The 24,444-nt window shown below is 38.2% G+C and overlaps 1 protein-coding gene across 2 annotated transcripts in view; it reads right to left on the reverse strand.

Moving 5' to 3' along the window:
• PDE4D (phosphodiesterase 4D) overlaps nucleotides 1-24,444 on the reverse strand; it is a 553,431-nt gene that overhangs the window by 334,277 nt on the left and 194,710 nt on the right. The window contains exon 1 of one of the 2 annotated variants that reach the window (XM_030321466.1): nucleotides 12,199-12,437. The exons of the other annotated variant lie outside the window; for it this stretch is intronic. Coding sequence (XP_030177326.1) covers nucleotides 12,199-12,287 — 89 coding nt within the window. The 5' untranslated portion in view covers nucleotides 12,288-12,437. Of the gene's footprint in view, nucleotides 1-12,198; nucleotides 12,438-24,444 lie in introns of those variants that run through there. 2 annotated transcript variants of the gene reach the window in all.

Consider the following 24,444-nt stretch of genomic DNA (forward strand, 5'->3'; position numbering starts at 1 on the left):
ATAGGTGTGTTCTTTTTTTTTTTTTTTTTTTTTTTTCAACGTTTATTTTTATTTTTCGGACAGAGAGAGACAGAGCATGAACGGGGGAGGGGCAGAGAGGGAGACACAGAATCGTAAACAGGCTCCAGGCTCTGAGCCATCAGCCCAGAGCCCGACGCGGGGCTCGAACTCACGGACCGCGAGATCGTGACCTGGCTGAAGTCGGACGCTCAACCGACTGCGCCACCCAGGCGCCCCTCCATAGGTGTGTTCTATTCACCACGAGGAGAAACAGAATGTGAATGCCATACTATTCCTGGAAAATCAGGTTTTATGAATCAGAATATCCATCTCCTAGGTAATCATTTATTAAGATGCTGTCACTGAAAATGGAATACCTAGATGGCCTGCCCTTTGGCAAGGATGTGGAAAACTGGAACACTGTCTCAGAAATTATATAAATGGTACAATCACTTTGGCAACTTATTTGGTGATATCTAAAAACATGCATAAACTGCAGTCCAGAAATTCTACTCTTTGGGATACATCCAGCATGTGGATATGCACTCACACTTACACATAGACCATAGTCATTTGTTTATCAGGTGACATATACTAGAATGTTCACAGCATCTCTATTCATAATAGCCTCAAACTGAAATACCCAATTATATGTCAACAAAAACATTAATGAGTAATTGACAGTATATTCACTCATGATATATTATCATGAGAATGAACAATCTACAACCACAAAAAACAATATAGATGAATGTTACTATTGCAATGTTGATGGGAAGAGGCCAAAACAGAAGAGTTTATATTATATAATTTCATTCATAAAAAAAGTTCAGAAACAGGCAAAAAAAAAAAAACCTGTGCTCTTAGAATTCTGGATAGTTGTTATCTTTGGAAGCACTGTGACTGCAGAGAGCACGAAAGGGTATCCTTGGTCATGTTTTATTTCTGGATCCGAGGGCTGGTTATATGAATATGGCTAAGGCTAAGCATTTTTTTTCCTGAGCTAGTTGCATATTCACACCCATCGTCCTGAACCGATAGATTCTCATGGAGCACTAAGGGCTATATACAAGAAAAGAGAGTCCCTTTCCTTTTTACCAATACTGGGTGGGCAACATAGTTATTTTTAAGTCATCTAGAGCTAACAGAAACATTAAGCCTTTCAAGTTCATTTCAAAACAGAAGACAATTGTCTCCCCTGCCAATAATTTCTTCTTTGCCTTTCTTGGCATTTCTGCAAGTGAGATCTCTCTGACATATCTGTTGTCTCAGTCCAAATGGATTTTCTTTAGGAAGAGGAAAACAGTGTGTAGGTTCCTCAAAAAATTAAAAACAGATCTACCCTATGACCCAGCAATAGCACTGCTAGGAATTTACCCAAGGGACACAGGAGTGCTGATGCATAGGGGCACTTGTACCCCAATGTTTATAGCAGCACTCTCAACAATAGCCAAATTATGGAAAGGGCCTAAATGTCCATCCACTGATGAATGGATAAAGAAATTGTGGTTTATATACACAATGGAATACTACTTGGCAATGAGAAAGAATGAAATATGGCCTTTTGAGCAATGTGGATGGAACTGGAGAGTGTTATGCTAAGTGAAATAAGTCATACAGAGAAAGACAGATACCATACGTTTTCACTCTTATGTGGATCCTGAGAAACTTAACAGAAGACCATCGGGGAGGGGAAGGGAAAAAAAAAAGTTATAGAGGGAGAGAGCCAAACCATAAGAGACTCTTAAAAACTGAGAACAATCTGAGGGCTGATGGGGGGTGGGAGGGAGGGAAGGGCACCTGTTTGGATAAGCCCTGGGTGTTGTATGGAAACCATTTTGATGATAAATTTCATATTTTAAAAAAAGGAAAAAAAAAGAAAAAAGGAAGAGGCACCTGACGGTGGTTGTCTGAGTATCTCAGCCAAGGGTTAGGGGAGCAGCTCACACAAGAGAAGTTGTAGAGTATCCTCTTCCTCAACAAGGGGACACAGAACAAAAACGTGCCCACCACCAGCAGCAGCACCACTGGCAGCTGGCAACTGGCTTTGCTTAACACATTTTGAACTTCATAACAAATGGCTACAGAAGGTTATGGTGGGAAAATATCCAGTCATTTTCTAGGAAATGGTAAGTATATACATACGTAAAACAATTATAGGAGCAGTAAAATGTTTTGGTCTTTCAGTTCATCTGAGATCGAGACAGTGACGCTTTGTGGAACTCACGGATGAGAACTTACTATCAAGTACAACCCAAAAATGGCAAAAGGATTTTTCTGTTATGGTTTTCTCTCTCGTATGGTGACCACTCTTTCACTAGAGAATGCACTTACATCATCAAATTAATGTGATGCCTAAACAGGACATAAATCTTCCCTTTAGATGAGAACACTAATCAGATTCAGCTAGTTTTTCACTCTCCATCCATCTAAACACTGCAATTATGTGAAAAGAAAAACCTCTGGAAACCAAGGATACTTTACAAAGTTAGACCTCTCTTCCTAGCCAATCCATTTTACTATCCTATATAAACAAATTCTGCCATTGCATTCCTTTATCCATAGCAACTTCAAGTGGATAATCCACAAATCAATTAAAGACAAGTTAATTGCCAAAAGGGATCAAGCAACAAGCATTAGAAGCATAATATTTACAGGCACCATCTGAAAATTTATGTGTTAGAGAAAAGTTGGGCTGACTAGCTCTTCCTGTAATCCAACAATTTAAATGTGTATGATAACTTTTGAAAATAAAAAAAATGCATCACATTATTTCTCCCAGCTTATGACATCTCTATTTTTAGGGCTGACATGGACAGATAAACCAAGCCAAAAAAAGGTACTACTGTAGGATATACTACTGCTATTGATTTTTAAATTTCATTTTTTTAACTTTAATATTTTATATCATGGAACTTTTTGAGGATTACACAAAACAATGTAAAAGAAAGTATGATATCCACCCCCCCTTTCCTTCTCCTCTTTGCATGTTTACAGTTAAGGAGAAGCAAAGACAAATTCACTGAGGAGACTGGAGTCTGATATGACCAAGAACACAGTCAATAATGAGGTGAATATACATGTGGTTCCATCAACTGGGTGCAATTCTTAGTTATGTCTTGCCTGCCTAGGACTGCAAATGTACTCATGGATATATGGAATGGACACACTTCGATTATATGTAACTAAATAGCTCTTTTCTTTATGAAGGCTTCCTTGATTTCTTCAAGCAGAATCTCCTGTCTCAGTACCTATGTTGTTTTATGTAGTTGTTAACTTGTTTATGCTTTCTTCCACTAAGAGGTAAGCTATGTGAGAGCAAAGATCTCATCCATTTTCTTTATCATTATGTTCCTAATATAAGGTTAATACTGTCAGGTGGCTAGTAAAACACCAGACAAAGGGGTGTGCTAGAGCTGTCCACACCAGCTGAAAAAGCAGACTCTTTCATGTTCAGGAGTATTTCTAAATTGGTTATTATACCTACAACTGTAAAAAGTTAAATGATATGGGGTACCTGGGTGGCTCAGTCGGTTAAGCATCCGACTTCAGTTCAGGTCATGATCTCACAGCTCGTGGGTTCGAGCCCCACATCAGTCTCTGTGCTGACAGCTCAGAGCCTGGAGCCTGCTTCAGATTCTGTGTCTCCCTCTCTCTCTGCTCCTCCCCGGCTCATGCTCTCTGTCTCATTTAAAAAAAAAAAGTTAGGGAGGGAGCCAAAACATAAGAGACTCTTAAAAACTGAGAACAAACTGAGGGTTGATGGGGGGTGGGTGATGGGTATTGAGGAGGGCACCTGTTGGGACAAGACTGGGTGTTGTATGGAAACCAATTTGACAATAAATTTCATATTAAAAATAATAAAAACATAAACGTTAAAAAAGTTAAATGATATAAACTTATTAAATAAATGATGTTAAAAACACTAGTAATAAACATTCAAAACTCTTTAGTTCCTAGCACTTTGACTACATTGTTACATTATGTACATTCTTGAGTTCATTTACATCAACATATCTGCCTGCACTACAATGCACCTCTTGCCAACTCTCCATCAAGTGACCTCTACAACTTGAAATGGGCCACTGGGAGGATTTGAGGAGTTTTGAAATCAGCAAATATTACAAACAGCCTTTTTTTTTTCCTTTTGGTGTCTTCACAGAAAGCTGGCTGTTAACATTTACCAGCCCAGTACTGAACAGGCTTATCATAGACATTCAAAAATAGTTTGTGAATGAATGCATTCATCTTTTATGTGAGTTCTGATTACATTTGAGTGTTTGTTCATGCGAACATTAGTTTTTAATGTATTCCTTTAGCCCACCACAACGTTCATCTTTTTCACTCTCAAGTTTTCTTTTCACAATGGGGCTTACATACTTCTTGCTCTTGAAACATCTGCCTTTCACATTTGATTGACTTCCCATAATTAAAGTACTATGTATCGACTCTGTCCACAGATCCATCTTTTCTCTGCAATATTTTAGTTGTTCCCCTTCCAAATTTACATTATCATTAGGTGTCAAACTGTACAATTTGACAAGTTTATTAGTTTCATAATAATGAAACTCCCTTGCCAATGAGATTGGCAATGAGATGACCAATGAGATTTTCTTTTGCTCTGATTCACAGTCACTCTGGGCACTTATCTAACTCAGCCTTACAGAAATTAAGAGGTTTTCTTCAGCCCCTTGTTAAGAAAATTAGAGAAGCCCTTCAATTACGGTTCAAATGTGAAAAACATAATGGAGGTTAGGAGGGGACACCGGCAAGGCAGGAGGTGGGTATTTGACAGTGGCAAAGCACACAGGGGTGGGAGCCTCCACAGCGAGAAGAAGCAAATGAAGGGGTACAGAAGCAGATGTTCCCCCTCTAGCAAAGTGTTCATTATTTGCTATGCTCAGTCTGAACAAGTCTTCTCTGGCCCACTCAATTAAGGTACTAGCCCTTAAAACTGTGTGCTAGGATTTCCTCAGTTTAATGACTTATAGCCCAAATTCTACTAGCTAAAAATCTAGAATCAACATAATGACAATATTATACATTTTATTCACCACGAATACTCACATCCATTACACTTCTAGTTTTAAGCGTAGTATGGCTCTCATGTTGACCATCAGAAATACTCACAAGCATGATTACAAACTCTCAGCAGTGGAAGGTATCTCTCCTTCTTCTGCTACCTTGATTTCTGCATGTCCTGCCAGTCCACATCTGACCGTGCTCCAGGCTGGTGTGTAGCTCCCAGCCACCTAATAGCATCTGTACTTTTATAATAACCACACACAATTTTATATCTTTCTGTCTGTGCTTGCTCCATGCGCTGTCTTGATAGTACAGAGAACTCACAAGCCCTATTTCCCCTCTTCAACTCTGTGTCTGGTCAGCATTGCTAATTGCACAGATTCCTTTGGATGTTTGAGATATGTTTCTTTCAATTTAGAAAATCTTAGCTAATGCCCTCTGCAAAAACCCTAGTTACGAAAAGGCTCTTCCAAATCCCTATTGCAGCTGTTGTAGGATGGGATTTTTAGATTTGTAGGTAAAGTGTCTGAGTGTAGTCTTCCTTAGAGGACTCTTTCTAGTATTTAGAAGCCCATCTTTTTGTGGTGGCTACCCAATTTTGACTCTCGCACTCCTCCCTAGTTGTAGAAAGTGGGCACCAAATCATTCTGTTTGCCACCTTACCAAAGACATTGATTTAAATGGGATCTACACTGAGGTGAGGGGTGGGGGGGACATTGGAGAAAAAAATTCGTGCAGAAGCACACAGAACCATGGTTTGTACAGGTCTGGCTGTGACACCATCAAATTTCATAACCTGGGTCTCTCTAGATCTTTAGGTTTTTCAATGTAAGATGATGGGTTTGAGCAGATGAACTCTTAGGTCTCTCCAACTTTAACTTTCTCTTCCATGAATTTTGCAAAAGGAAGCAGAGTGTCCCCATTCTTGTCAGTGGTCTAGAAATATTTGCTGATAGTTTCATTCATTCAATGTGTATACATCAACCACCTACACTACGTCACACACCCTTACAGGTGTTAAAGAGGTGGAAAAAAGAAGGCAAAAATCGCTGTCACATGGAACTTACATTCTAGTATTAATAATAACTAATATTTATTTTAGTGCTTTCACGTGCCAGGAATTACATATGATTAACACACTTACTCCTCACAACATCTCATTTTACAGATAAGGAAACTGAGGCAATAAAGTTAAATAACTTTTGAATGTCTCATAACTGTGAATGAAAGTATGGAAATTTGAACCTCAGCTGTATGGGTCTAGAGCCAGCCAGCTCCCAACCATCACTCCACACCACCTTCCAGCGATGCAGATGTTTGACCTGCAAGCCGCCAGCTGTATTGCTCTAATCTGTAACCAAATGCAGCCCCAATGACGATGGGTAACCTATAAACCTATCTAAGAAGCATCACAAAATTGGTGAAATGGTAAGAGAACTGTGGGAAATTCTATAAAAGAAAGAGGGGGTAAGCAGCTGATTGTTAAATACATATTTTCGCTGAAAGGCACAATGGCTTTGTGAAGTAGGCATTTATATTTTCCATTTATAGACATGGAATCTACTGATGGCAGTTAGGGAAACCACTCAGTCAAGAAAGCAGCAGAGTTGGCATTCAAACTTCATCTGTTCAGCTCTAAAGCCAAAGTCTTTCCCCCTCTACTATGCTACCTCTGCCCACATGTGCAGTGATTGTCAACCTCTCTGCTATTCCTACAATGATTGTTATGTGGCCTATAAGGTAACTATTTCTTCCCATTTTCAATAATGCTATTACTCTCCATTTGGAATATGGTTAAGAAGGCCAGTTTAATATTCGCAACAATGCCAGTGGAATAAATAGGCACGGAACAGGATGAAGTTGACCTCTTTAAGCTCAGACAATCTTCAGGCTCCACTGAACAGCTGGCCAAGAAGCAACATTTTGGCAGTAAAATAAAACCACATGACCAATGTATTTGGCCAGATGATATGAGCCAGATGGAAGCCCACAAACAAAACCCAGTGAGAGGATAGAGCCGGGCCACTTAACTCACCGATTAGGGATTGTTTGTTTCATTGTTTCTTAACATAAGAAATACTTACAATTGGGCATTCTTGCTCAATACTGCTCTAAACCAATATCAATTAGTTTAGATGACAGTTTAGGTATTATTTAGTAAGTTTCTATTTTCATTGACCACCAAGCCATGTTCTACATCAAATTGCAAAATGATCTCTTTTCAGGGAAAGATTAGGAGTTGAGCCCAGCAGGACAGTAAATCTATTGAATCGCACTTCTTGGGGCACCTGGGTGGCTCAGTCGGTTAAGCATCCGACTTCAGCTCAGGTTATGATCTCACAGTCTGTGAGTTCGAGCCCCGCAGCGGGCTCTGTGCTGATGGCTCAGAATCTGGAGACTGCTTCAGATTCTGTGTGTGTGTATGTGTGTCTGTCTGTCTGTCTCTCTCTCTCTCTCTCTGCACCTCCCCCACTCGCACTCTGTCTCTCTCTCTCTCTCAAAAATAAATAAACATCCAAAAAAATTTTAGAATTGCACCCCTCATTAGGGCACACTCCTCCCTGTGTGGCCATGAGAGGATTTGCCCAGGAAACTAGAGGTAGCAGACTGACTATTTAGAAGTCTAGGCTCTGGGACAGACTGCCAGGGTCCAAATTTGGGCAAGTTTCTCAAACTTCGCCTAGTTTCCTCAGCTATAAAAGAAAGAAAACAGTTGATCTATCTCATGGAGTTGTTTTGTGGAATGAAGTGAGACAACACATGTACCTTACTGGGAACACGACATGGCACATGTAAGTGCCTAAGAGAAATTAGATCTTATCAATTACTTACTTGTTACTTATATTACTCCAGACTTTAGTCTCTGTGTGTGTGTGTGTGTGTGTGTGTGTGTGTGTGTGCTCACGCGTCTGTGTGTGTGTGTGGCCTCTAATCCCTGAACCTTCAATTCTTTCTCCCTTATTTGGTGGTATTTCTCCTCACTTACCCTATAGAATTAATGGAGATGAGCTGTGGGACAGTAAAACAACATTTATCACATCTCTTACATCTGAAAAGCTTTACACAAATCCTGTGCAATGGGAGGCATGAATGTGGTTCTTAGAAAGTTATATCCCAGTGTATTGACTTGTTGGTGGCACTCATTTCCCTTCCTAAGGCCTGGGTTCCAGCTTGCTTTTCTAGTGGGTATTGCTAGGCTTACTTTGACAACGACTGAGGTGCTAAGGCTCAGGTTTTAGTCGTAACACAGCAGCTGAGACCGCACTCTCTTGTCCCTGCTCATGGCTGCCTCTATCAGATGTCCAGATCCAAGCTGCAGATCTAAACATAGATTTGTAAGAGCACAGGGGACGACTTAAGGTCATTGATGGTTTTTTTGTTCTAGTACATGTGGCTTTTCATGACTCTAATATCACGTGTGCTTTTGTTTCTTCATTTGATAATTCTCCTTTCCACTGATCAGTCTATTTCACGTTAAAAATATTTACTTCTTAGCCCTTCTACAAGAGGTACAGGTATGTGCAAATGAATTTAATGAATCACCTATTTAGCAGCTCTGTTAAACCGCTGGGGGAGCGATGTTGACGTCGATGTTGAAACTACCGGCAAATAGAGATTTGGAGATTTTCTGAGAATCTCAATTATTTAGAGTATTCCATGACCCCTGTTAGTATAAGAGACAAAAAAACTAGAACTGCTTTCTGCTTCTGGCTTGTGGGATGCTAGGCGAATCATGTCTGTCCTAAATGTACCTTGGATGGCTTTCTTTTCTATTTGCATACAACCACCCCAGAATCACCACATAAAATGTTTGTGTGGTTTTTTCTTCTTTTTCTTTTAGCATCCCTTTCTGAGAAGACGGAAAGCAGAAAGTTTTGTGAATTGTTCTGGTTGAAAGACAAGACCATCTCTTGAAGGGTAACTTTCTATTTAAAGTTTCCTTGAACATTACAATACTTTCAAACAATAGCAATTAGACGAACAAAATGTCCTAGTGTTGTTCCCTTGGTGAGCTGGCAGAGTTCATCAACCTGCTAATTCTTAGCTCCTCATTCTTTCTTTCCTTCTCAGATCATTTTCTGTCCAAACTTTTAGGTACTATATTTAAAACTCCAACATAAATTCACACGTTATTTCTTCAAACCTAATGTGAGGAACACATCATTCCCTTTTCACTCTCCTCAAAAACATATATGAAAGATGTGGCTCTAAGTAATAATTGGCACTCATTCCATATCCAGAGAGGAAAATTAGTCTCCTTAGTGTGCAATCCTCTCTTTCTCTCTATCAAATAAAATGTGGCTTCATACACTATATATTAATCATATTTGGCTTTTTATAAAAATGTATTTTGCCCACAGAAGACAAAAATTTTGTCACTGCTGAAAAACTACTTTCAAATCTATTTTAAGCATTGTTTAACTGTCTAAGATTGTACTTCTCAGAGATGAAGAGTCATCCAATGTATATGATTTGCTCTTACTTTAACAAATCAGACTCTAACTGAATTCCACAGATTCTAGGCTTGGCTTTCCTTTACCCTGAATGCTACAAGAAAGTGAAAACAATGCCAAAGAAAACTATTCCAGATTAAAGGTAAGTGTACCATCAGTATCATGCATTCATGTCCATTCCATCTTCAAATAAAAAAATTATATTATACTAGACACATTTCAGGATTTTACAGAATATGAAATATTTTTCTCGAGCCAATAGTCTTGTAAGGGGGAAATTCAATGAAGAAAAATTAGCTGATGCCCAGTTATGTTAAAAAATCAATTAAAAAAAATTCAGAAACAAGGTTGCAAAATTGTGGGAAAATTTAAACATTTATATTAGTTTAACACCTTTAACCCCAGGAATGCTAGGCAATAAAAATGTGCCATTCAGAAGATAACTGTAGAATTTAAGTGTGTGTGTGTGTGTGTGTGTGTGTGTGTATGTGTGTACACATACATACCTATATTGATTCACAGTGCATTTGAGGTGGTGTGGCCTGTTAAAGTTTACAGTTAGATGAGAAATATCTTTTTTCATTATTGTCAGTACACTGCTGTAGCTGAATGCATAATCTTTTTGAGCAATGACAGACCTCTGAAAATGTGAGACCAGAGTGGTCAACTGGCCTCTGACTTCCCTAACTATCTCCTGAACCCCTGGCCTCTGATAGTCTCTGATTATTTCAACAACTTGGCTTTGCAAATAAAGTAGTGATACCAACTAAGATAGTATAGCAAATGCTTCATCAAATATGAATTAATGGCACTCCTGTCACATGTAAGGGAGCCCCTGGCATCAAAGAATTTACAGTCCAAATAGAGAGACAAAACAGGACCCAAAGAATAGTGAAGACAGTTCATGCAAATAATTTAATTATTACATGGGCAATTCGCATTCACATTAAAAGTCTATCAATGAGGGACAAAGTCTCTCAGGTGCCAAAGTGGATTGGTCCATGATGGTGATTCGGGATGTCACTCTTACCTCTTGTTATGAAAGAGGCTTGTTAGAACTAAGAACCTGGGCTGTATTTTGGAAAGGATCAGAACTTGACCAACAGACAATGAAGATAACTTTGCCAGACTAAGGCAAGTTGCATAATATATCTGCAAATCATACAGTAGAGCTTACACTGCATTTTTTGAGATTTCCGAAACACTAGTCCAACATGCTATTCCTTTCACACTACCCAGTAGTTAGGCATGTATGACAGCCTGGGAAATATTACCAGATCTCGATGATGAGGGGAGTCTAGAAGCCACCATCTACTGGAAACATGCACTGTAATGTTACATATCCTTGATGAGCTTACAACAATTATGAACATGCACATAAGAAGCATGAGATCCAAATAATAAGCATGAGATGTGGATTGATTAGAATGTAAAATACATAGTAGGGCATATAATTTCTAATGTTGAACTGTATACGTAACTGATAAAGTAATATAAATAAAAATACATTGTATTTATTTTGTTTTGAAATAGAAATAAATGAAATTCCTACTTACATTTTTAGCTGTCAACTTTTACTTATCCCTTGTCAAATTTTGCTTATGCATTGTTACTATAGGTGAAGTTCATAATTTGATTTCTCTGATTTTACAGTTCCCTAATAAATTCCAAGGGCACTATCTACCATACTGCCTAAAACAAATAATTTCCTTGAATTATTTTAAACCAAAATTTGAAATTTTTTTATGCAAGTAAGTCAGAAAGTATTTTAATCCAACTTTAATGCATACTTCTATATAGGCCTAGTAATTTCTAGATGTTACATTTGGTCTAAATAAGAAAGACATTCTCAAGATTTTGCAAAACAGTTTCAACTGTATTTGCTCTTCCTGAAACAGCTTTTACTGCTACAGACTAACCAATCAGAAACAAACAAAAAAAAGTGTGAAGAATCAATTTTTTCCTTGTAAATAGCTAGCATACTCAAGTAAAGAAGGAAATCAAAGATTTTTCTGTCTTCTTTCTTTTTTCTAGTTGTTTGGTTAAAATAAGCTAACTTGGATGTAAAACAAAGTTGTCATTGACACATTATTGAGGTGGTGAAATGAAGATTCTTCATGTGATTTCTGCAGAAACCCTTAGAAATAAAAGATTAACAAAACTTTGACTTTGATTTTATGGGGTCTAATTCTCCTGGACAAGATAATTATCACCTAGATCACAGAGACAGTTTCCACTTTTCCACGTGAATTTGCCCAGAAACCCTTAGAGCATGAGAGTAGCATTTCCTTCCTTTGCTTGATTGCCTGTTTAATCAAACAAGACCCCTTTCCTGACATTTGAAGGATTCACTGAAAGTTAGTATGACCAGTGTAAGGCTATATTAACTCCATGAGGTATGTTAAGACCCTTGTTTTCCAGATGTGAGTAATAGGAATGTTGTTATTTGGTTTTTGGTTTTTTTTTAAGTTCACCATTTGACTCTCAAAATCAGCTTTTAGAGTTAGTCAACTTCCTGCTATTTCTCAGGTTCCCACACACCCCAACTATTTTAAGGTTCATTTCTTTGTCACTCATATTTTGCATACTGCCAAACTAAAGCATGTTACAAGTCACATAGATCGACACAGGGAAAAAGAATATTTGCAGGGGGAGGGGGCTAAAGCCATAGAGACTGATAAAAAAATTCTTCCCAGCTACAAGAAGTAAAAAGTGATACCTGTAGGACTTTGAGAAACGCAATCTTGTTTTGGCTCTGGGAGGTTGTCCTGGCACTGTGACTCCCTGAAGATCCCAAAGAAAAGCCATTTGTAAGGAAAGTGCCAGGATCGCTGGAAACTGCAGAAAGTCAGAGTCGGTACAGGGCCCGGGGGCCAGAGGGCCCCGCCGCGCGGAGCAGGAGGCACAGGAGGCACCGGTGGCTGAGTGAGGGCATTTCCTCTGTGTGGTGGTATGCACTGACAGGGAGGTGGCAGCCTGGCTGAGGCAGGGGTGGAAGGGATGGCCAGGACTTCCTGCTGCATGACACTTGCCCTTTGCGACAGAGCTTGCTTCACTCAGACCTTATCTCATTAATAACATGGGAAACACTCTCTCACAAATTTGCTTTTAAATATAGTCCTGATTAAACAGCAGAATCACATGGCACTCCTGAAAAGCACAACACACACACACACACACACACACACACGAAAAGTATGACTAAATGTGAGCGAACCTTTGTATCAAGTGTGAAGTTTAAAGAAAATGTAAATAGAGAGGCTTTGTTAAAAAAGAAGTGATTACATATCTACAAGGGGGAAATTCAACAAAGATTACTACATTTCACACAACTAGCTGCCTAATATAATTTTCCTTATTCCAACTTCTCTTACAAACAGGGATGGACATCATTATTTGCAAACCTTCCACAAGGATTTAATCGTCTTGAAATACCAGCACCTCCCTGCAAGTCAGTGTGAGAAGAAAACAGGCAGATCACTTTCAAAGCTGTTGGCAGCTTTCCCCTCAAGGAGATGGTGCGTCACCTTGGAGAGTCAATTATAACGCATGACTTTGACAACAAAGATCAATTTTCTTTTTCATTTTCTATTCCCTAGAAACATTTCTTAACTCCCTGATAAATCCCTTGAAACAACTTTCGTTCACGTTAAATAAATGATGAAAGCCAAACAGAGTCCTTCACATGTTTTATGAGTCCAACACATCTCAGGGAGGCATGTATTTCAAGATACTGTATGCAAGGAGTCAAAGGACCCCAATGCCATCATCAGTCCTCACCGCAGAGTGGTATTTCATGTTAACAATGCAACATAATTCCATCAGTCCCTGTCCAAACACTGCCACACGGGTGACCTCAACTGTAAACCAAGGCAGAACTCCGCTTCTCCCGGATAAGATTAGAGAGGCTTGGAGTGCCCAAGAGTGAAATTTAACCCGCTCTGAACGGGACAAAATTGGCCAAGAGTTGAATTTAGTTATCATCGCCATATCTGCCAAATTTTGCAACCCAGATAGCTCAATCTATCACTTCCATACCCAGGGGGCTCCAAAACATTCATGGAATTTCTATAAAAGCTCAAGTAAGCAAACAGGACACTTATTTTCACAACAGCATCCAGCACATCAAGGGTTCTTGAGAACACTACAGGTTCCATATCAGCTTTGTGAACGAGTAATAGAAAACATTTCTATGGTTTCACCTCTTTGTTATCTGACAGATGGGCCACAAGAGTGTGTGAGTGAGAGCTGACCAAACAGCAGCAAACTTGGAGGAACCAAGAGTTCATAAATAAACACGTTCTCTCTGAATCAACCAACAGTATTTGAACGCTTCACAAACGACAGACTCCTTTTTGCATTTGTATACGGATTCGCACTGCACAAGAGCAAAATGGGTGGCCAGCACCCAGGTATTTTTGAGAAAGACTGAGAACGTGCCTTTACCTACAGGAGTCTGCCCTTCTTGGGGTATGAAATTCCAGCTCTCATTATTTCATTCTTCTGTACTATTTAGTCTCCAGGTCAGGGCAGCTCTTAGAAAATGCAAGCACTGCCGGCAGAGTTAACAAGTTGCTGAACAACTTGGTTTCTAGTAGAGCGGCTTCATCAGCAACTGAGGTCAGGCAGTGTAGGAGAATTGGGAGTTAGGAGGATGTCCCCAAGAGCAGCAGCTGGAGCGGGGAGGGGGAACACAAACATGCTGGTGAGCAGGAGGGGTAGGTAGCAGCGCTGGCTAAGATGAGCCTCTTTTACCTCGCACCCAACACGAAACTCTCCTTCTGTCTGGTGGCATTTGGCATTTTAGAGGTGGAATAGCCTCAGTGTTTTCTGAGAAGAAAAGCTGCAGTCCACACATACAACTTTGCAAGCGAAAAAAAACATGACTTCACTGCTACCTCGAATTATACTTATCATGCCAGGGCGGACCCCGTCTCCCCAGAGAGGCGAAAGCCAGTCATAGGCATTTTGGCTAACATAGGTCTCTGTTTCCATTTCAATTTACATTAAAATTTTTTAATTTATTTATTTTTAATATTTCCTTCTTTTGAGTTTATTTGAGAGAGAGACAGAGCGAGAGCGAGAGCGAGAGAGAGAGAGAGAGAGAGAGACATGGCATAAGTCGGGGATGGGGCAGACAGAGGGGAAACAGAATCCCAAGCAGGTTCTGCACTGTCAGCACTGAACCCATGTGGGGCTTATTCATGAACACTGAGGTCAAGGGTCGGACACTTAACCAACTGAGCTACCAAGCGATCCTTCCAATTTACATTTTTTTTTTTTTAAAAATTTTTTTTTTTTTTCCAACGTTTTTTATTTATTTTTGGGACAGAGAGAGACAGAGCATGAACGGGGGAGGGGCAGAGAGAGAGGGAGACACAGAATCGGAAGCAGGCTCCAGGCTCTGAGCCATCAGCCCAGAGCCTGACGCGGGGCTCGAACTCACGGACCGCGAGATCGTGACCTGGCTGAAGTCGGACGCTTAACCGACTGCGCCACCCAGGCGCCCCCCAATTTACATTTTTAAAAGAATGTTCTGTTAATTGATATCTAACTGATAAAACATTAGGGCATATTAATAATGTAGAATGAAAATACTGTGGAACGTCCAACTTTTTCTAAAAGCAACACAATAAAGGAGATGCAAAGTTGTCTTTTTCATTACTGCCAAAGCACTCCTTCTTACTTTTCCCCCCTGATTCTTGAGATCAGACAATTAGAATCTTAAGCAGGATAAAAACAATGTAAATGTAAATGTAAAATTATGACCAGGGAAATGGATAATTTCATCCTTTTTTCCTAATGTGAAATTGGATACAGTTGCAAGAAGTATCTTCCAATGTTAATGTTATTTTTTTCCTTAAATAATTCCTTACCGCCACCTTTTCATTTCTTCTGTACAGTTATACATGATCCCCTCTTAGGTTACCAGGCCTCAGCAAGGTCATAGAAATAAGCTACTTATTTCTGATATTAATCATGAGTAAAATTAAGACTTGATTTCAACTATAAATATCAATATCCTTTTGAAGGATTGGCTAGTCTTTATAGACATGAGAATTTAGACAACCGGAAAAAATTAAAATTAAAAATTAAATAATAAGAAGTCTGCTAGGATGAACCTTTGCTGTCATTTATATTTGAAACAGTTGTTTATAATTTTCACTGCACATGTACTAGATGGTAGGAAAGGAAATAAAGTAATATTTTGAATATTTTGTCATTGGTAAACACTTATCTATCCATAAAAATATTACCAGGAACAGATTATTCAGTGGCAGAGAAATTCAATCCCGGGACAAACCCTTCTTCCACAAGTTGGAAACTAAACTTATATCCCTGGGAAAACCAGATTCTGAGATCTAAACTTTGCCACCATCAAACTGTGATCCAATAATTTCTAACATCCCTCAAATCTGAACAACATGCCCACCTCCTGCCAATAATGTAGATGTTATGCTCTGCAGGTCTAAATAAGGCATCTTACTTGCCTCCTGAGTATTTCTGGGATTTTGGTTCCAAGATTCCAGATGTTACAAGTGGCAAATTTGGGGTTTGTTGTCCGACACAGAAACTCAGCATTTCCTTTATAGGAGATAGCAACCATGAATCAAATTGAAACTCCCAAATCTAAAAGTGGAAAGATTTAAACATAACCCACATAGGCATTTGCTTACAATAAGTCACTATTTGACAGGTGGGGGGTTGGTGAGCTGAACTTGAGAGAAACAAAGAGTTACATTAGTGGAGTTGCATTGTGTTGAAATACGTTGCCTCAGGAAACCAGAGCAGGCAGAGATAGGGTCCAGGATAACGTATTTTGAAATGGTAGCTGGTCACAGACTTAAAGGTAGCACAAGTGAACTCAGGAGCAAGCAACCACACTTCAGGTTCATTTATCAGCTACCTCTGAAAGAAGTCCATTGTAAGAATTCTATTTTCAGGGTGATCCATTGCAAAAGAATGTGCCAAAAGGAAATTTAACAAGGGGACTTGCGCATTTCTGTAAACTAGTATTTATTCAGTATCGGCAACTGTGGTTTTTATTACATTAATGTATTATCAAAATCAACTATTGATTATGATTCCAAATGGAAATGCTGCAAAATAATGCTAGCATTTGCTTTGATCTGCCTTCAAATAGTCATTCTAAACCTTACATGTGTCTACTTGATTCAGAGGTCAATTCTTCCCTGTTCTAAAATGGAGAACAATTATTCTAGAAGTTGTAACACTAACAGAATGCTAACAGAACTGACAGTACCCGTACTCTTAAGACCATTAGGAAAGCATTCGCTGTGTTTTAAGCTGCTACCAATGCATACTTTATTCATATATGTCTCAGTAAACAAACAGAAATAAAATGTAATTAAAGAGCTAATATTACTAACACATAGAATAAAACAGCTGACAAGACGCATGATAAAAATCAGAATGAAAGATAAATAAAACTGGACTGTGAATCCAAATACTGTACTATACACTTAAGGTTCTCATCTACATTAGAATATTTTATAATTCTTTTTAGCAATTCAGACATAATTAAATCAAGCCCCTTTTAATCAAAAAAGCACTGAGGTCCTTGTAAATACTTAAGCAAATGGGGTTGAAGGAAAGAAATCAAGGAGAAAAAAATGAGAGGGAAGGGAAATACATTCTATGTTTATTAAGTATCTACTAAATGACCCATAGAGTCCTAGGAGACTTTTCTAAGTAGTCAACAGGAAATGTACCGAGAATCAAATTATTTTAAAATTTGGAATTAACATATGCTAATCATTTGAAATAAAAAATAAACACTATGTTTTAATATGTAAAAAAGTATTCTTGGGTTAATAATTGTCCAATTTTCTGTGCATAAAGTTTTTAAAAGTCAGAAAATTTTGTTCTTTCAATATTGTATCCATGAGTGTAGACTGAGAAAAATAACAAACAAACAAACAAACAAACAAACAAAAAAACCTCTCTCCTGAGGTCTTAACTGGTAAGAGAAAGGACAGATTATGGAATTTCATTTTGAAAGCCACTTCCTCTGACAAGCCTTCCCTGCTTTCCCGGACCAAGGCAAGTCTCCATAGCACTCTGCGCTTTCTTCTTATCACTGTCAGCACATTTGTAATTACTATTTATTTAACATCTAGCTTCCCTGCTAGACCTAACCATTTTAAGGACAGAGACCATGTCTGCTTTCCCACTGAATGCCCTGTGCCTAGCAAATGACCAGGGAAAAAAAGTCCCAATAATGTTTGTTTAATGAATGAACAAACCAATAACATCAGGGCTTCTTGAAAATAAGATGCATCACCTGTATTATATTTTTTCTGTGTTCCCAAATAGGGGCGAAATATTTTGCTATGGTAGGAGTTATTTGTTTTCTTTTTCCTTACGTGTTCCCTCTGACAAAGCCATAATTGTAGCAAGAAATAAATAAATAAAATAATAAAACCAGAAAAAAAAACATACTGTCACTGTTATGACCAAATGAATTACAGGTTTGTCCTCAGACTAGTTTTTTTTTTCTTTTTTTGGCTTAGATTTTGATGAGGCATCATTGGGAAAATATGCAGGGCAGTCCTGATACAGGGTATTAGAGGAACAGTCATGCCATCAGTTTGCCGTGTGACCTTGAGTACTGCTGCTTGACCTTGTTACGTTTCATGTCTCATCCAAAGGAAAGCTACTGGGAAGAGGTTTTGAGAGGAATGTAGGGTAATTTATGTGAAAGCTTCTTGAGAACAACCAGACTAGATTTTAAGCACCACTACTCATAATGTTAAGCTTTTGGTCTGCTAGAAAAATTATTTGTATACTGTTAGAAACACTTCCAGTTTTAAAAATTTTACAGTAAAATGGGTCACCTCATAAACATGGTAAGTAGGAATACCATTTTACCAGTTGCAAAAGGGGTATCAATCTTAAATTTTGATCAGTAATTTTTTTCTCCCATTTGAAAACTTCCTATGATAAGTATAAAAGGATAGAATATTTTACAAGTTAATCCTTCAACAGAATATTAAACTCTTACTTGCAGGATGAAAACCTTCTATTGGTTCTGCTGACTAGAAGTAAATAGAAAAAATAAGGGGCAAGGAATTCTATTAAACTAGCTCATGGAATTTTTCACAACTGTTCAAAAATCCTGGGCTTCCCCTAAATATAGGAACATTCCCATTTACTTTCTGAAAACTTGGGGGATCCTGCAGACAGGTTGTTTAACTGAAAAAGCATTTGCAACACTGATTCCAACCCATGCTGTTCTCATTGTTGACCACATACCAAATAAGGACAGAAATGGCCTCTTTTCAGCTTTTTAGAACTATGTTAACAAACAAGTAAAAGCAGTGATGGAATTACCAGGCTGAGAAACAAAATCCCTCCCTTGGGAGAAAGAAAAAGACCCCAAATACCAAGAATCTCTAAATAACAACAATCTCATGTGTTCAACTTTGGCACTGTGCATTTTTTCCATGACAGCGTTCAATATCTCGCTAAATCTGGATATCCATTTAGCGGAGGCAACATTCATAAACATTCCCATTCCTGGGTACTTACTGTCGCCCTTGTTACCCCCAGACTCCCTTCCTCATCCTGACACTCCTCATGTGTTGACTGAGTTTGTGAAGCAAAGGTTACCACAAGGTCAGAGTATACTTTTAGAATTCCATATTCTACTATGATGGTATCAACCACTAATTTGGTATTTATTCTATGATAAAGGCCTAGCATTCCTTTTATTATCCCCATAATACTGTATCTATGAGTTTAGTTGTATTTTTATTCTGTTTTACGACAGAAGAAAAGGAGGCTTAGAAGGTTGAAGTAACCTGCCCCTATGATCATACAGTCACGGAAAGGCAGATCTGAGATTAAAATCGGGGTCTTCCCAATTATAAAACCTATGCTTTTAACCCAAAAAGACCTAGAATATAACTGAGGAATGAAGGAATGAGGGGGGTGGTCCTTTTCTTTGGAGAGGTAAGTCATGGAGGAAGTTTGGGATTTTCATAGAAAGAACAGGCATATGCACAATAGTTACATAATCTTATTTCATCTTTTTCTTTTTAACTTTTTTTTTTTTGAAAGACAGAGAGAGAGAGAGCAAGTGTTGGAGAGGTGCAGAGTGAGAGAGAGAGAATCTTAAGCAGGCTCAACACTCAGCACCGGGCCTGATGCAGGGCTCGATCCCACTACCCTGGGATCATGACCTGAACAGAAATCAAAAGTCAGATGCTCAACTGACTGAGCCACTCAAGTGCCCCTAATCTTAATTCATCTTAACCAACTTTCAGGCAGACATTATTGTTGCCATCTTATAGACAAGAAACCTGAGGCTCACAGAGGTTAAGTAGCTCAGCTGATACCAGAAAACTAACTAAGGAGATGTGCATCTGAGTCAGTTTTGCTTATCTCAAATCTTGTCTCCATGGTAGCTGGCTTCACCAAGCTCTTTAGATCCCTAATTCCAGAGCCTGGAGACTGAGGCTGAGGGCAGGGCTGCATGGGCTCAGCTGTGATAGCCAGAGAGTTACAGAGGGAGCCAGAGAGAGGAGGCCTGCCAGAGGATGGTGAGACTTGGGGAAAAGTGACAGTGTCAGAGGGTTCGAATGCACCACTTACCACTTCCGCGCTGCATTTTCCCTTTGCATATTTTACATCAATACACACAGAAACACTTTTCAGTCTGTCTAACCAATGGTTGCAATTCACTAAGGAGCTAAAATAGAAATCTGGGTATTTCAGTAACAGTGAAAGAAACAATGTGTATTTATGTTATTAGTTTTTTATTTTGTAACAGGAGGCACAAAAGTTAAGGTACCATTTTCTAGCCATACCTCAAAACCACCTAAGGAATTTATAACAGACATTTATACAATTATGGCATTAATAAGAAAATAGGACACATCCTGGCCCTTGTTTCCACTGTTATCATTAATTTTAGTTCTACTGGTTCAGTGGAGTTTAATGACTTTCCCGTTTGGTAAGTGGTAAATGATGAGCCTTGAGTGAAACTCTGGCTTACCTCTAAATTTTGGAAAACAAGCCATTTATATATATATATAATTTTGAGAGAGAGAGAGAAACAGAGAGCATGTGGGGGAGGGGCAGAGAGACAGGGAGACACAGGATACTAAGCAGGCTCCACGCTTTGAGCTGTCAGCCCAGAGCCCACTGCAGGTCTTGAACTCGAATTCATCAACCATGAAATCATGACCTGAGCCAAAGTGGCCACTCAACCGACTGAGCCACCCAGGTGCCCCAGGCCATTTCTAAATTAGTGACTTCTGTTAAATTCACTGCCTTTAAAATGTAGAGGTCAAGTGGAGAAGGAACAGTTGTGCTTCATTGGTTAGGTGATATCAACTAAAGTCATCTATTTATAGCAAATTCTGATTCAAATTTTGATTTAAATTGTATATATAATAGTTTGATATATAGGTTATACCTAACTCTTAAGGGAATGAATTTACCTATGACAATAAAATAAGTTGCAGTCAAAGAAACAAAATCATAGCTGCGGGTTTTTAAGCCGTATTGAATATTAGATAACGAAATGTTTGGGGAAGTAAGTATTTTTCTTGATATTCTAAGTGACCCTAACTAAACCACAAAGTCCTAAAAGATGTGGCCTAGTAAACTAGTTTCCATATGAAATTTCGTTCAACAGCTAACTCTCCCTTCCTCCCTCCCTCCCTTCCTTCCTTCCTTCCCTCACTTTCAACTTTCCTCCTTTTTCCCTTCTTTCCTCCCATCCACTCAGAAATACATATTTGGCATCTATTATGTGCCAAGCACTATGCTATATACATGCTAACAATCAATGGTGAAGATAATTATGCCCAAACAGACCTCAGAATTGAATGAACCAAAACCGAAACTTCAGGCTGATGGGAAATTGGACTGGGTTGACATTTTTTACAAGTATCAAGGAAGTAGGAAGAGAAAGGATATAAAATATTTATAGAATTGGAAAATGGCTTGAGGTCTTGTTTATGAAAAAAAATGAGTATAACTAAAGAGATGGTAATTTTTCAGATGATCAACATTAAAAACACATCAAATGAGATATTTTAGGTAAAACACTTTGCACAGCAGCTGGCCCAGGGGAAACACTTCTCCAACAGTCAATTCATAGAGCTATATGAAGCTGGGAGGCTTGCAGGAGAGACACATTTATAACGAGGTTCTTGTTTCATGAGTAGTGCCAAGCATGGGTCTAAATCAGTGCAAGGTGGTTGGGCATAGAAAAGAAAATGGGACCTGGTCCCTCTTGAGAGAGATTTGCAATTGGGAAAAATCTCACCTCATAAAAATGTCATCTCTGTAACCTATGGTGGTTAATGTTTTCTCAATAAACTGTATCATTAGTGCTCACAACATTAAAGCTGACAAACTGTGCCCTGGCATCTTTTACAAAGAGAAAAATAAGCATGCCATAAATAGGGCAATCAGCCTTGCAGTAGTCCAGAATGAGCTGAATTACAGATGTTTAAGACACAAACTTGATTGGGCATATAAAACTTGTTTCAGAAAAAAAAATGTAGACTATGGTTCTTGCCATATCAAAATGAGATTTTTTTTTTCCAAAAGAGTAATATGAAAATTCTCAAAAATACATAAATGTTCAAAGAATTTTACAGTGAATACCAGGGTACCTACCACTTAGATTATGCTGGTAACATTTAAGAGACTGTTTCCTCACAGGAGATTATCACACTGGACTTGAACAATGAGAACTGTTCTATTATAATACTATTCATCTGAGTAATATTTATAGATTGTATATTATGTTATACCTAAGATACAAGTCTCTATGCTTTAACATCCAATCTGCTTTAAAGGCTGGACTTTGTACAGGCAGAGAGTGTGGGTTGTTTCTTTCTTTTTTTTTCTATGTCATATAAAGAACATAGTAAATGTGAATCCCTATATCTCATTAGCAAAAATAAGTTATGGTAAAACATAAACATTAAAGATACAATGAAAGATTATGAATTATGCAAATCAATATCCTTTAAGTGATAAAATGGTTAACCATGAGGGTTTTTTTCCAGTTTAGTTCTAGGTAATATGCTTTCAGAATTTTTTTATACACGGTAATTTTTAGTAAATTATGAGTTCAGTCAGGTGGTTAGGAATGGGATGATTGGGAATATTCCAGAGTTATCAATATTATACAAAATATCCTATAAAATGTATAAATCTGGTGTTTCAATAAGTGCAAATTTTCTAGTTTTTCTGTGGGTTTAATTTTTTATTTCCTTTTGTTATATTTTTAATGAATTTTATATAAATGTTAAGTCTAGCTTGTTATTGACAAGAAAGAGACTCTATTACAGTAATAAATGAAATAGAAAATCCCAACATCACTTAATATGTTTTTCACCTACTATTTCTGATGTGCCTACGGAAAAGTCAGCTTGCTACCTTCTCAGCAATTTGACATGCAGGTCAAGGTCAAACAACACCACAAGACTGACAGAGGAAACCTAATTTTAGTCTCCATGATACTGAAGAACTTAATACAAATAAGTACTGAATACTCTCGGCTCATGTTTAGAGTTGATACTTGAAAAGGAATCGAGTCAAAGAGCAAGGGATGCAGAGTCATGTCCAGAGTCAGGGTGTTCACGTGCTCTGAGGACTGTGGAGCATCTCAGATTCAGATAATCAACTTTTCAGGTACATTTAAGGATGTGTATTTTCCACTCTAATACAACCTCATTCCAGCAGTTCAGGGAGAATATCAAATATAGCTATAAAAAGTATGCAGTGGCTTTTTCAAGATGTTGGTATTAATACTTTGTTGAGTGCAGTATGAAAGCAGTATGCGTATATAATGGGATGTTATTCAGCCACGGGAAAGAAGGAAATCCCAGCATTTGGAGCAACATGGCTGGGCCTTGTGGCTTATTACGTGAAGTAGTCAGAGAAAGACAAATACTGTATAATATCATTTACATGTGGAATCTGAACAAGTCAACTCATAAAAAAGAGTAAAATGGTGCTTATCAGATGGGGTGGAGGGTGGTGTGGTTGAAGGGTACAAACTTGCAACTATTAGTTAAATAAATCCTGGGGATTCAATATGCAGCATAGTGACTATAGATAACAATACTGTATTATGAGCATCAAACTAGCTAATTAACTGGATCTTAATTACTCCCAACACAAAAAAGAACTGATAATTATGTGAAGGAATAGAAATTTTAGCTAAGGCTACAATGCAATCATACTGCAACATATAAATGTATCAAATCAACATCTTGTCCACCTTATATTTGCACAATGTTATATATCAACTGTATTTCAATAAAAAAGAAGTGAATTTTGAAATTTCTAATACTAAATACAATCTAATTACTCATGAAAAGCATTTTACAATTAAATCTAATTAGTTAAAATATACACCAAAATGTTTTCAGTGTTATGTGCGGATATTGGGATCATAGACATTTTTAAACTTTCTTTTCTGTAGTGTTAAAATTTTTTACAACAAATAGAAATTACTTTATAAAAAAAATTTTAATGTTTATTATTTTTGAGAGACAGAGAGAGCAAGCAGGGAAGGGGCAAAGAGAGAGGGAAGCACAGAATTGGAAGCAGGCTCAAGGCTCTGAGCTGTCAGCACAGAGCCCAATGCAGGGCTTGAACTCACAGACCGCGAGATCATGACCTGAGCTGTAGTCGGCCACCCAACCGACTGAGCCACTAGGCGCCCCAGAAATTACGTTTATAATAAAACTAAAGATAGGCTACTAAAGACTCAGATAGCCAAATTTCTTTTTTCCCACCAGGACTTTGAAGTTTTTAGTTTGATGAGATTTCAACCAAAGGTCCATGAATAAAAACTTTTGAATTTATATTAGTTTAAGTAGGTCTTATAGTTTACACGTTGCTGAGCTGTTAAAGGGTCACAGAGAGAAGTGCTGGAAAGCCAGATAAGCACGCACATCATTTAACACCT

Source organism: Lynx canadensis, chromosome A1 (genome assembly GCF_007474595.2).
Source record: "Lynx canadensis isolate LIC74 chromosome A1, mLynCan4.pri.v2, whole genome shotgun sequence".
Taxonomy (NCBI): domain Eukaryota; kingdom Metazoa; phylum Chordata; class Mammalia; order Carnivora; family Felidae; genus Lynx; species Lynx canadensis.